This window comes from Daucus carota, chromosome 8, assembly GCF_001625215.2.
Source record: "Daucus carota subsp. sativus chromosome 8, DH1 v3.0, whole genome shotgun sequence".
Classification (NCBI taxonomy): Eukaryota; Viridiplantae; Streptophyta; class Magnoliopsida; order Apiales; family Apiaceae; genus Daucus; species Daucus carota.
Window position 1 is genome coordinate 4,270,978 of NC_030388.2, and position 15,122 is coordinate 4,286,099.

The following is a 15,122-nucleotide window of genomic DNA, read 5'->3' on the forward strand; positions in this document are numbered from 1 at the left end:
GTAAAGAATTTTCCAAAGGTTTCCTTGTAATCACAATCACACACGATTTTAAATATACTGAAACACAATTATTGTGTCTAGATACATGAAAAACCCAATATCGTACATCATAGTATCCGACTTGATAAATTTAATCTACGTAACATTGTTTTGGCAACATCATGTGACATCATATTGACATATAACAATCCTCAATTAAAAACAAAACAAAAAATCAAATAAACACAACACAAACAAACTTATAAAAACAAACCTTGGGGACTCTAAGGCTCCATCTTTGTCTTCTAGGGTGAACAAGATGCCTTTCCTCGATTCACTTAGAAGTAGTCATCTCCTCCGAGCACCGGTAACGAAGCGGATAACGGCATGGGAGACAAAGCCAAATGTCCCTTATATAGTGACCGTGGATCGTGGAGAGCTATCTCTTGCATTTTTTTATTATGACCAATATATCTAATATTTCCATTTTTAATATTCGATCTACGCTTGCTTGCAGGATGTGACACTGAACTTATAATGTCGATATCGAAAGAAGCTAGGGCAGTATGTGTACTTTCTTGAAGTGGTCTCGTGTCTAATGTGACTCTTCGTCAGTCTTCATTCGGGGAAACTCTGGCCTATGAGGTATGAATGTGTTGTAACTTCAAAAATTTAATTTATACACAAAATAATTATAATATAAGATATTGCACCTCATGAATCTCAATGTAATTAATATGCAATGCAAATTAAACTTTATGAGGTTACAACACATTCAAACCACATAGGCTAGAGTTTCCTCTAAAGAATTTGATTGGCGAAGAGTCATATTAGACACGAGACCACCTCGAGAAAGTACACATACTCTCGTGCCTCTCTTTTCAAACACGACATTAACTTTCAGTTAGACATTCTACAAGCAATCATAGATCAAATATTTAAAAGGTGAATACTAGATATAATGGTAATAATTAAGACTGCAAGTGATACATCTACCGAATCCACAATCACTATATGAGAAGCAAAGTTTGCACCAAAAGAGATTGCCACCGTATGACCTAAAAAAAAAATATGTCGTAAAGCTCTTGAGATGAATTAAAAAGATTAATCTCTTAAGCCTTTTATTAATATATACACAATATGGTTTAGACAGTGTCCTAGTCCCACCAACTCCTACGTTGTTCAACTAATACTAGTAATCACACACAATTTTAAATATAGTGAAACACAATTATTGCGTCTAGATACATGAACAACCTAATATCATACATCATAGTATCCGAATTGATACATTTAATCCACGTAAGATTGTTTTGGCAACATCATGTGACATCATACTGACAAATAACAATCATCAATTAAAAACAAAACAAAAATTCAAATAAACACAACACAAAACAAACTTATAAAAACAAACAAGCTGCCTTTCCTCGGTTCACTTAGAAGTAGTCATCTCCTCTGAGCACCGGGAACGCAGCGGATAACAACATAGGAGACAAATCCAAATGTCCCTTATATAGTGACTGTGGATCGTGGACAGGTAACTCTTGCATTTTTTATTATGACCAATATATCTAATATTTCAATTTTTAATATTCAATCTATGCTTGCTTGCAGTATGTGACACTAAACTTATAATGTCGATCTCGAAAGAGGCTAGGACGGTATGTGTACTTTCTGGAAGTGGTCTAGTGTCTAATGTGACTCTTCGTCAGTCAAATTCATTAGGGGAAACGCTCGCCTATAAGGTATGAATGTGTTGTAACTTCAAAAATTTCAATTATCATTGCATATGAATTACATTGAGATTCATGAAGTGCCACATCTTTAATTATAATTTTTTTTATAAATTACAACTACTGTAGTTTGTAGACCATATGTTTTTAAGGAAACTTGATGAACTTCATATGAAAAACCCTGCAAGGACGAATTAGTTTGATGAATTTACATTTGTAATATTATGATTTTTTTACCGGTGTTTTCAGAAACTCTCTTTGTCTCGATTCTTCATTCCTAAGAAAAATGGTGGAAGAAAAAACATAGTTGGTGGCCTGAGTGTTTCGTTTGTAGGCTCGAGGTGGACGAGTCATGGGTGTCACTTTGAAGACGGGTTTTGTATAAGGAATTTCTGTAAATTTTAGAAAACATTAATTAATTTGTCCGTCAATTATTGATCGCTTATGGTTTAGACCCCTAAAATAAAATAAAAAAACCACTTTTTTGAAACCTAAACTTTTAAAAAATGTGATTTAAGTCCATCTCTAAAAGTTGGACTAATATGATTTTTTTAAAGTATAGGTTTCAAAAAATTGGGACTTTTAGTTTAAGGACCTAAACCATAAACGACCTATATTTGAAGCACGAATGAATCAATATTCTCTAAAATTTACACAAACTTCTTTTGCTAAACGTGTTTGCAAAGTTACACACATGACACGTCCATCACAACCTGCCAACGAGACACTCCTTCCACCAACTATGTTTTTTGTTCCATCATTTTCCTTAGGAATGAAGAATCTAGACAAAGAAAGTATCTCAAAATGCCCCTACTAAAATTCTAAAATTACAAATGTAAATTCATCAAAACAATTTATCCTTGCCATAATTTTCATCCGAAGTTCATCACGTTTCCTTAAAAAGATATGGTCTACAATCAATTGTGGTTGTACTTTATACACAAAATAATTATAATATAAGATATTGCACCTCATGAATCTCAATGTAATTAATATGAAATGAAAATTAAAATTTATGAAGTTACAACACATTCACACCTCATAGGCTAGAGTTTCCCCCTAATGAATTTGATTGGCCAAGAGTCATATTAGATGAGACCACTTCGAGAAAGTTCACATACTATCCTGCATCTCTTTTCCAACACGACATTAACTTTCAGTGAGACATTCTACAAGCAATCATAGATCAAATATTTAAAAGGTGAATACTAGATATAATGGTAATAATTAAGACTGCAAGTGATACTTCTACCGAATCCACAATCACTATATGAGAAGCAAGGTTTGCACCAAAAGAGATTGCCACCCTATGACCTAAAAAAACAAAATATGTCGTAAAGCTCTTGAGATGAATTAAAAAGATTAATCTCTTAAGCCTTTTATTAATATATACACAATATGGTTTAGACAGTGTCCTAGTCCCACCAACTCCTACGTTGTTCAACTAATACTAGTAATCACACACGATTTTAAATATAGTGAAACACAATTCACTACACCAAAATCTCATTCACACAACTGTCATGAGACAACGGTTCAAAATATACCCGTTGTCCCAAAAAATCAAACCACGGGGTTTTCTTCGCTATGAAAAAACAGTTGTCTTGCTTTCCATCCAACAACGTTTATAGAGGTTTTTGCACACTATTGTCTAAGCTTTTCGATTTGACTTATTTAGACAACTGTGATTTCATGGACTGTTGTTTATGACTATTTTAAACAAGCGTGAACCAATGTTGTATGTCCAAAAATTCATTCTATCTTAAGACAACTGTTATTTTACGAGCTGTTGTTTGTAACCCTTTTACATAATGTTGCATGCATGTTGTATGTACAAAAATTCATTCCATCTTAAGACAACAGTTTTTGACAAGTCTGTTGTCTAATTTAGACAATGGTTTACTAAAACTGATATCTTAGACTCTATCAAACAATGGATTTAAAATACCATTGTAGAAAGCAAAGTTCATAGACAATGGTTATTAACATTATGGGATAATAGAGGTTCATACAACAGTTTACTGATTAGCAAAAGAAACCGTTGTCTATAAAGCAAAGATGGAAAAAAAAATTGACTTGCACATATTACATATCCCAACCCTGCTGTACACAAACCAACAATAAGATGTCCAATCTGAATAAACCCAAACCAACAGATATAATACCATAAATCAGCCAAAGGTCCAACCAACAACAAACTAGAGATCCTCAATCAAAATTGTAAGCCATTCCTCAAAAATGGCAAACCATACACTTTCAATTAAACAAGACAGAGATTTCAAATTACATTGTTCCATATATAGCCTTTGGTAACATGCATGCTGCTTAGCCATAAATTTGCACGCCTTGACAACCGCCGTATGCTGGTAATTCTGCATAAACACAAAAACAAGTGATCAACATTAATTTGCACAAGTTTGATGTGGAAAATTTTATAATTTATCCTCTACAGTAGATAACATATCTCCAAGCCCTGTTTCTGCAGTAGAAGCTAGCCATACTTGTATGTCCGCCGAATGATTATTTTTGCTATGATAAAATCATCATCTATTATAACAAGAGCATCAACCAGCAGCATTCACAAATTGAAAACTCAGTCAACTAGATGATGATTTTATCACGGCAAAAGTAATCTCATCAAGGGGTTCACGAGCAGTACACATGGATAATGGGAGCTTCACCTACAAAAAGAATAAAGTGAGCGGTACATGGACTCAAGTATCTATAAATAATTATATATATTACCACTATGGAAGTTGAATCCATTCTTCTTCCTCTCGCATATAGCTAGTATTTTCATCGTCCAGTTCATCAACATTCGGGAACACGGGCAACTGCAGCTCATTCTCAAGTTCTATTTCTACAGAGCCTTCATTTTCATCATCACAGTGGTCATAAAAGTTCTTTTCCGGGACTTTCAACACCACAGACCAAAATTTTTCAAGAGTATCATCAATGTAGCAAACTTGCTTAACATGTTTCCCTAGAACAAAAGGATCATTTGAAAATCCTAATTTATTTAAATTAACCAATGTATATCCCAACTCATCAACCTTAACCCCTTTGTTCATATCTACCCAATTGCAACGAAATATAGGGACTCTAAAATTATTATAGTCTAGCTCCCATATACTTGTTATAACTCCATAATAGGTATGTGAAGTATGTTCAACAGATTTAAATTTTTCGGAAAGCATTAATGTATCTGCAACAACACAAACACCACTACACTGTACTTGTCTATTATTATCACGCTCCTTGGTGCTATAAATAACCCCGCTGATTTTATAACCACTAAACGTAGGAACATTCTTGTTAGGCCCTTCTGCCATCCACCTTATATCATCACCTATGCTATTATGGTCATGGAGCAATTCCGTCTCAATCTGTACAACAACAAAAAATTAAACAATTTTTTTAGGTCTGTGTTTTTATTTTTTATTGGATGTCTTCGACTTCTTATATTACTTGTCTGTATTGTTTTTAATCAGGACTACGTAACAAGGTAATAAACACATAAATAAAACTTACCTTTTTCCTGAACCATTCGGGGAATTGTTCATTCTGCTTGGTTTTTAGCCACACCTCGTCATTTTCATGCTGCTGGTATCTTAGCATTAAAGATGCCATATGTTCACTACAAGTAAAATCAATTGCTTCAATATATTTACCGAATTGCAGATAATGAGAAAATAACAAAATGCACACACACACACACATATGTTAGTAACTTACTCAAAATATTGCCTCATGTGATTGCTATTTTGCAGAACACATAAGTGTGCTAGATGCAATTCCTCTTTGCTTGGCTTGATCATTGTCGCACCAGATAAAGGTTTGCTTATTGCATTTTGCTCATGCCTATCATTTTTTGGCAAACCTATGGTAGCTTCTTCAAAATTGACCAAACGTTCAACGGCCTCTTCGGCAACATATGCCTCGGCAATACAACCTTCGGGATGAGCAGCATTTCGAACATATCCTTTAAACGCCTTCATATATCTCTCAAAAGGATACATCCAACGTAGAAAGATTGGCCCGCAAAGCTTAACCTCTCTCACAAGATGAATTGAGAGATGGATCATGACATCGAAGAACGAAGGGGGAAAGTGTTTTTCCAGCTGGCATAATGTTTCCACCAACTGAGATTGCATATTTTCCAATTTATCTACATCGATGACTTTGCTGCAAATTGCCTTGAAGAAAAGGCAAAACCTTATTATTGTGCACCTGACTTTTTTGTGCAGTACCGACCGAATCGCAATTGGAAGCAAATGATGCAATATTGTGTGGCAATCATGAGATTTCATTCCAACAAGCCGAAGTTTTTCCATATTTACAAGATTCTTGATATTTGAACAAAATCCATCCGGTAACTTCATTTGAAGAAATGATGAGCAAACTACCTTCTTTTCAGCATTTGATAAGTTCCATGCAGCCAAAGGTACCTTCTCTTTCTTTCCGGGAGTTTTTGGCCTTAGCTCCATTCTTATTCCCATTTCTGCCATATCGAGACGGACTGACTCCCTATCTTTTGTCTTTCCGGGAATATTTAGCAAAGTTCCAAGTAAAGCCTCACATATATTTTTCTCGATGTGCATCACATCGAGAACATGCCTAACTGGCAAAAATTTCCAATACTCAAGTTGAAAGAAGATAGATAACTTCTTGCAAACTGGTCTAGCATCACCCTTCTTCCGTTTATTTTGGCGTTGTGTCTTACCAAAGACATGGTCCCTTAGATGTTGTACTCTTTCAAAAACCTGCTCACCAGTTAATGGAATAGGACCAGCACCTGTCTCAACGCTATTATCAAAAGCTGCCTTTTGCTTTCTATACGGATGATGACGAGGCAACCACCTCCTATGCCTCATAACTACCGTCTTCCGATAGTGAACCAGCCTAGTAGCCTCTGTTTTATCAACACAAACAATACAAGCATTATATCCTTTAACTACATGTCCCGACAAGTTCCCCAAAGCTGGATAGTCACTTATTGTCCATAATAATATGCCCCTAAGTACGAAAGACTCTTGTCTATATGCGTCGTACACTTGTTTCCCGCGCCACAACTCCTGCAGATCTTCAATAAGTGGTTGAAGGAACACATCTATATCATTTCCAGGCTCGGTCGGTCCTGATATTAACAAGCAAAGCATAATGTACCTTCTTTTCATACAGAGCCAAGGTGGAAGGTTGTAAACCGATAGCAAAACTGGCCAACTTGAGTGATCAGTACGGTTTCCACGAAAAGGATTGAAACCGTCGGCGGATAAAGCTAACCGGAGGTTTCTACTCTCCGATGCAAAATCAGGCCACTTTTGATCGACATCCTTCCATGTTTGCGAGTCTGCTGGATGCCTCATTTTACCATCTTGTTGTCGTTCGGTCTCATGCCAAGTCATGTCCTTCGCAATCGCTGGTGTATTGAACAAATTTCTTATTCTTGGTATCAAGGGGAAATACCATAAGACCTTAGCAGGGACTCCTTCTTGTTCTTCTCCTTTCTTATTCAGTTTCCATCTAGAGGCCTTACATATGCGACAAGTAGTCTCATCTTCATCTTGTGGCCCACGATATAGTAGACAATTATTCGGGCATGCGTGTATCTTATCATAACCCATTCCTAATGCACATAAGGTTTTCTTCGCTTCATTGAAAGAAGAAGGGACATTGTTGCCTTCTGGTAGCAAAGACCCAATCAATAATAGAACATCAGAAAAACATGAATCAGACATACCATGCTTCACTTTCAAGTTGAATAACTTAACCAAAGCTTTCATCTTAGTGTAATTCTCACAACCAGGATAAAGAGGTTCATGCTCACCTTTCACATGGTTGATGAAATCTGAAGAATCTGAAGAAAGAACATCATCATCGTCAGCTTCACCCATTCTTGTGCAGAATTGGTAATTAGAAGATACCGAGTTGTCACTTTCATCCAATACAGGACTTTCTACAATATTTGGCTCCCCGTGCCATATCCAGCGAGTATACGTTTCATCAATACCATTTTGAAACAGATGGTTTTTAACAATCCGAGCTTTCCAAGATTTGCTATGTGCGCACTTTAAGCATGGAGAACTTATTTTGTCTTCGTTATATCCATTCTCAAAGGCAAACATAAGTAAATCGTCCACTCCATTCTCAAACTCTCTTGTTCTTCTATCAGCTTTTAACCATGACCTATCCATATTTTGATATAAAACAAGCTGCAAAAAGAAAGTGACATGATGGTCAAAAACAGAGCATATACTATTAAGCTTATGACTAACTACCAAAACAATTACAAACCCAAATTCCCAAATAACCAAAACTATTAAGCTTATGACTAACTACCAAACCAAAACAATCAGCAACAACTACATATTCTATTAGCAATTAGTAACTAATTAAGCTTATCACAAACCCAAATTCCCAATGTGCATCACTTCAAACAATTAATTGCAGAGGTGACTAATTAAGATTATGACTAACTAATTAAACAATTAACTAATTAAGATTATGACTAACTAATTAAACAATTAACTAATTAAGATTATGACTAACTAATTAAACAATTAACTATTAAGCTTATCACTTCAAACAATTAATTGCAGAGGTGAGCTTGTGTTAGAGCTTAAACCACTGAAACAATGGAGGAACCCTAAAACACTAAAAAGATAATTTAGGTTACGGATTTACCTAAAATGGAGGTCTCTGCGATGGAGGTCGAGGTTCGATGGGGGAGGTTGAGCTTGAGGTCGAGGTGCGATGGAGGAGGTGCGAAGGAGCTTGAGGTCGAGGTCGAGCTTGAGGTCGAGGTCGATGGAGGTTCGAGGAGGTCGAGGTGCGATGGAGCCGCCACGATGGAGAGTACAGGAGGGGATAAGATGAGGAGTAATGAATGACCTAATTTTGACTTCAATTATTATGTTCTCATTCAGACATAACAAAGCTCAATGATTGGGTTGTTAAAATTTTAAATAATCCTTAAATTATGTCCAAGAATGTCAAAATCAATTAAATCCAAATAAAAATCGACTTATGGATAGTCATTTACAAATTTTATCGATGTTAATATCGACTTATTGTAGTCATGTACAAATTTTATCGGAAAATAATCAACACTTCTTGTTCGTCTTTTTAACAGAAATCCGGTAAAAGCTGTAGTCCCTGACACGGGTACTACTACCCAGTTGACTTAATTAATTTATAAAATGGATTTGTCAACGATCCAACCGTACGGATGTTAATATCGACTTATTGTAGTCATGTACAAATTTTATCGGAAAATAATCAACTCTTCTTGTTCGTCTTTTTAACAGAAATCCGGTAAAAGCTGTAGTCCCTGACACGGGTACTACTACCCAGTTGACTTAATTAATTTCTGAAATGGATTTGTCAACGATCCAACCGTACGGATGTTAATATCGACTTATTGTAGTCATGTACAAATTTTATCGGAAAATAATCAACTCTTCTTGTTCGTCTTTTTAACAGAAATCCGGTAAAAGCTGTAGTCCCTGACACGGGTACTACTACCCAGTTGACTTAATTAATTTCTGAAATGGATTTGTCAACGATCCAACCGTACGGATGTTAATATCGACTTAGTGTAGTCATGTACAGATTTTATCGGAAAATATAAGATGTTTAAAATAAAGTCATCTTTTTAACGAAACACTGAACCGAATAAAAATCTTCTAATCGAAATTATTAACTAAACAATTGTAACAAAGTATGTCTAACAACAGTTTTTCAGACAAGATAATTTAATTTTTAAAAATTAAAATATATTAAAAGACATTACACACCGTTAGATTGAGGTACTATCTCAAATCCGCACCGTTCATTTGATTTTTCATTTCCCCCCAATCAAAAATTGTCTCCCACCTTGGCTTCGCGGTGTTTACTTTACCAGTTTACATTCACAATTTCATTTTTCATTTTCATTTTATCACAGGCGACAACGGCGATCACAGGCAACAACGGCGATTACTCAACCTAGCATCACACGCGACAACGGCGATTACTCAACCGTTTAATCACTGGTATGGGCTTAAACCCTAGAACCCTAGCGTCCCTGATTTTATCTTTTGTATTTGGGGTTTTTTCATCTTATGTATTTAGGGGTTGTAGAGTATATGATATTTTGGGTATTTTCATTCCGATTATATGCATCCTTTGCATGCATTTTGTCACTCACTCTTGATTTTGAGTCCCTGATTTTATGTATTTAGGGGTTTTGGGTTTCTATTTTGAATATATGATGGTTGTGGGTTTCGATTTTGAGTCCCCGATTTCATGTATTTAGGGGTTGTGGGTTTCGATTTTGAGAAATGCATTTTGTGGATTTTGAATATATGATGCTGCTTGTGGGTGTTGATTTTGTGGGTTTTCACTATGCTTGTGGGGTTTTGAATATATGATGCTGCTTGTGGGTGTTGATTTTGTTGATTTTGTGGGTTTTCACTATGCTTGTGGGGTGTTCTATGCTTGTGGGGTGTTCTATTTTGTTGATTTTGTGGTTTTCACTATGCTTGTGGGTGTTGATTTTGTATTTTCACTATGCTTGTGAGTCCCTGATTTCATGTGTTCTATGTTTCACTCTAGATTTCAGTGTTCCTCTAAATACACTCTGCATATACACTCAGCATCCCTGATTTTAGTGTTTCACTATGCTTGATTTTAGTGTTTCACTTAAGATTTTGTGGATTTTGATCCACATTGCCTCTGTTTGAGTATATATGTTTCGTGCATATATGCGAAGTCCTTTTAGATATATGACAGCTCATTTTACATGTTCTATATTATGTGACTCTGAAATTTGGTTTTTCTTCCATATACATTTGATACATGTGTTTTAAACTTTAGTTTTTGTTTGGTGTATAGATAATGGCCACTCCGAAAAAGAAAAGTGAGTCAAAGAAGACAGAATTGAACACAAGAAAGTCACCGAGAGCAGGGCCAAAGAAGAAAGAGCTTAAAAGGTCCAGGTCTTCATCCCACCCAACTACCATGAATGTGATCAGGGCTTTACGAAAGACCAGGTCCTTAAACAACCAGACCCCTGCTATGACCCCCACCCCATCCACTTCTTCCCCAAAGTCTGTGAAGAAGAAGCCTATATCTGAAATCTTACAGAAAAAATTTCCAAAAATAAGAAGAAAAAAGTGAAACCTGTTACCACCCCGAACAACAATGAAGGACTAAAACTACTCAAGCGAGGTTGTGTAACGATGCATAGAATTGTGAGACGAAAGATCCAGGGGAATAAACTTAATGTGTCTTTTAATGGAAAGGGAGAGCCGTATGGTCCTGAAGCGGCAGAAATGCAATCCTATATTGGGGTTTTGGCAAGAACCAAAGCACCAATCTGGCATGATAGTTGGAAATGTGTTCCCGATGAGACAAAGAACAAGCTTTGGGAGTGTGTTCTGGTAAAACAAACTCAAATAATTATGTATCTTTCATTATATGTTCATTACTTATGTATCTGATATCTTTTTAATTTCTTATGTATGTAGCTGGGTTTCATTTTACCTCCGTCTGCGAAAAAGTTGGTTTTACGTTCCGCTGGTCAGAAATGGAGGGAGTTCAAAAGTCGACTGACCACAAATTACATTCTCCCTTATCGAGATCAACCTGAAGTGTTGGCCTATATCCTCCTGCAGATTTCTCTTTCATAGAAAAATCGCATTGGGATATATTTGTTGCTGATCGCACGTCACCTGAGTTTTTGGTATGTTTCCAGTTAGCATTATGACATACTTATTTCTAGTTAGCATTAAAACATACTTGTTGTTTCTAGTTTTTGGTATTTAATTAATATTGATTTCATAACCACATTCGTGCTTCTTATGCAGAAATGTCATGATGATGCTGTACAAAGAAGGATGCTGAGTGTATATCCACATCGGATGTCTCGAAAAGGTTATGCTAACCTCGAGAATGAATGGGTGCGTAATAGTGAAATGACATAGTTATTATTCTAATACAAACTAATTTGTCTAACATATTTATACTATTATACTTTCCTGATCATATACATGTGAATGCAGTATCAATCTCATCCAGATGAAGAGGAAGTTGATCGGTCGTCAACCTGGGTCCTAGCAAGGAAGGACAAAGATGGTAAATTTTTAGGAAAAATTGTTGAAGATAAAGCAACAGAAATTGTAAGTTATATATTAATTTTTGTGTTAATTAATTGAAAGTATATGGTACTTAATTATGTTAGTCTTTTACATGGAAATAGCTCAGACTGTGATAATATGGTACACTTAATATTTTAGGAAAAATTGAAAAAGGAGGTTAAGGAAGGGAAACTAATAGCTGAAGGTGTTGATGATGTTTTAACACTCGCGCTCGGTAAGCCTGAGCATGGTGGACGGGTCCGTGGACAAGGTGTTCATGTAAAGCAGTCGGTTTATTTTGATCTTCCAAGGCAAAAAAAAGCTAGAACAATGGATGAAAAGATACAGGAAAGAGTTCAGAGGTACTTGGCAGAGGAGACTCCAAAAATAATTAAAGCGAGAGATGATTTTTGGGCTGCTGAAATGGAAAAGCTGAGGGCAGAGATCTTGAAAAGGCCCGTACAACAAGAATGTACTTTAACGCATCCTTCCCAACAAGCAAGCTGTCACTCTAACGGCGGGGTTGATGTTGATGCAGCTGTAAACCATCCTGCTACACCTACAACTGCAAAGAATTTATTTCCTGTTCAACAGGAGGGAGGTGGTCTGAAAATTCAAAAGATTGAAAGTTTGTTTGTTGATTTAGGGGTGGATCCTGAGGATGCTCAGAGGTTGGATGGCAAGGATGAAAGTTGTAGAATTGTTTTTGAGGAAGACAGATGTGAAGAAGTTAAAGTGAATGCTCCGGATAATTCTGTTTGTAAATTGGCTCTTGGATCGCTCAGCAACATTGTAGCTTGTGCGAAGATTGATGAAGTTGTTGTTGTTGAAGGAGAGGAGACAATCCATGGAGTCAGACTTGGGGAAGAGAATGCAAGAGTGTCAATCACTCAAGTCATTCAAGGAGATGCTAAGATTCCATATCCCATCGGTGACGAGATTTTGACCGTGGAACAAGCCATGGGAACTTTTATTGCATGGCCAAGAAACTTGATAACAATGAGGAACGATAGCACTTCCAATGTTTTGTCAGCTCCGAAGGTAAAAATATTTAGAATAGCACTATATAGCTAGAATGTTTTTATTTAGTATTTTCTTTCTTACTATTTTCATGTGTATTTTCTGCAGAAAGCCAAGAAAAAGGGAAAAAAGAAGACTTATAAATTAGTCGCTGATGTTGAACCAGAGCTTGTTGTTGAGATGGGTGCAAATTACCCATCTGCATTAAATCGTTTGTGGACATGGGCAAAGGGTGCCTTAGCTGATGAACGAACGGTTTCTTTTCAACTATCCCAAGAAGCCTTTGGCTCTACAAAAAAGATGGCCATTTACTTATCAGATATATATTCGGTGTGCTCTGGAGGTGAAATGTCGGGGTCTGTGATCGTCCTTTTTATTCAGTAAGTTTCTCCACAATTTTTTTTTTAATATCTCATAGTTAGTCTGTGGCTCCAGAAACGATTTTTTTTTAATCTCTCATATTTTTATATGTAGCTCCATAAACGAATACGTCAAAAAAAATAAGATGACCAACATGATCAAGTTCGTAGATCCCACCACAATTGGTGCCATTGGCTGTGGTAATGCAGGGCAGAGGTCGCGTGCACTCGCTGCACGATTTAAGAATGCTAAGAAAGGGCAATACTTTCTTATGCCTTACAATGACGTGTAAGTTTTAATCCAAGAGCTAGCTAGTTAGACATTCTCATATAATGTTTTAGCTAAACAGGATCACATGCCTTTTTAAATTGATTTTTTTTTGGAGCTTCTAAGTTTCAATTTTTATGACAAGGCATTCATTCATGTTTGTGTAGGAACCATTGGAATTTAACTGTTGCAAATCCTGAGGCAGAGGTTGTCTACCACATGGACCCTCTAAAACGTCGAATCGCTAATGTGGAATGGCTGGATGTTGTCGACAAGTAAGATTCAGCTTCTAAAATATCTGTATGGAGTCTTGAACTTTGATAGACCACGCATTTTTCAGTTGCTTAATGGTTTTGCTGGTATTATTTTGGTTGTAGTGCCATTAAAATTTACAAAGAGGATCTCAACAAGGTTGTCAAGAAGAAAATTTTGTGGGAGAACATGGCGGTAATAATCAATTCTCATCATATTTTTTCTATGCTATTAAGGATATTGTAATTAAATAATTATTTCTTACATCTCAGTTAGTTGATATTGTAATTTCAGCTTCTAAAATATCTGTATGGAGTCTTGAACTTTGATAGACCACGCATTTTTCAGTTGCTTAATGGTTTTGCTGGTATTATTTTGGTTGTAGTGCCATTAAAATTTACAAAGAGGATCTCAACAAGGTTGTCAAGAAGAAAATTTTGTGGGAGAACATGGCGGTAATAATCAATTCTCATCATATTTTTTCTATGCTATTAAGGATATTGTAATTAAATAATTATTTCTTACATCTCAGTTAGTTGATATTGTAATTAAATAATTATTTGTTACATCTCAGTTAGTTGTTAAGGATAGAAGTTAGTTAGATTAATGCTTATATATAAACAATACTGCACTCATAGTTTAGAGACTTATTTTTTACATTCACCAAATCTGTTTTGTATAGTTATCTCTCTGCAATATACATACAAGAGCTTCTTTCTCTCCAATTCACAGCTTTTGTAATGCATTTTTAATTAATCCAGGGAGTTCCAGTGCAGTCAGGAACCAAGGATTGTGGCCTGTTTGTGATGCGCTATATGAAGGAGATTGTTCAGGACAAAGAACTTGAGTTTGCTGCTAAGGTGAGATTTTCACTTTGGGTTTTCCCATTGACTTATACTCTTACTCGTACAGTACTTAATTGTATGACTTATGTAAAATTTTGGGTTATTTTTCAGTGGATGCGCAGATCAAACTTGGTTTACACTGATGATGACATTAACGAGATCCACTGTGATTTTGCAAAATATTTCATGAAACGCCATGCAATCTAGGTTCCAAATTTGTGGTCTTTTGTTTGAACTAGTAGTCGGATTTGAACTTTAAATTATGCAGTTGGTCATGGTGATGCACTTTTTGGTCCAATCCAAACAGAATTGTCGGTAGATTGATAGATTTGTCTCAATCTATTAGTAGATTGCATGGTCAATCTATATATATTGTGCTCAATCTATATATATTGCCCGGTTCTTGTTCTAGTGTTGTAGGATTGTTGGATTGGTTGTGTTTGGTGGATTTATATTAGATGTTTGGTGGATATATATATATATATTGGCTTGTTCTAGGATTGTTGGATTGATATGTGTTTGGTGGATTTATATATATTGGCTTG

At 35.9% G+C, this 15,122-nt stretch overlaps 1 protein-coding gene across 1 annotated transcript; it reads right to left on the reverse strand.

Annotated features, from left to right (window-relative positions):
- Nucleotides 1–5,446: 5,446 nt before the first annotated feature.
- On the reverse strand, nt 5,447–7,909 carry LOC108198029 (uncharacterized). Its single transcript, XM_017365810.2, has one exon. It carries the CDS (start codon nt 7,907–7,909, stop codon nt 5,447–5,449), a length of 2,463 nt encoding a protein of 820 aa, XP_017221299.2.
- Nucleotides 7,910–15,122: the final 7,213 nt, after the last annotated feature.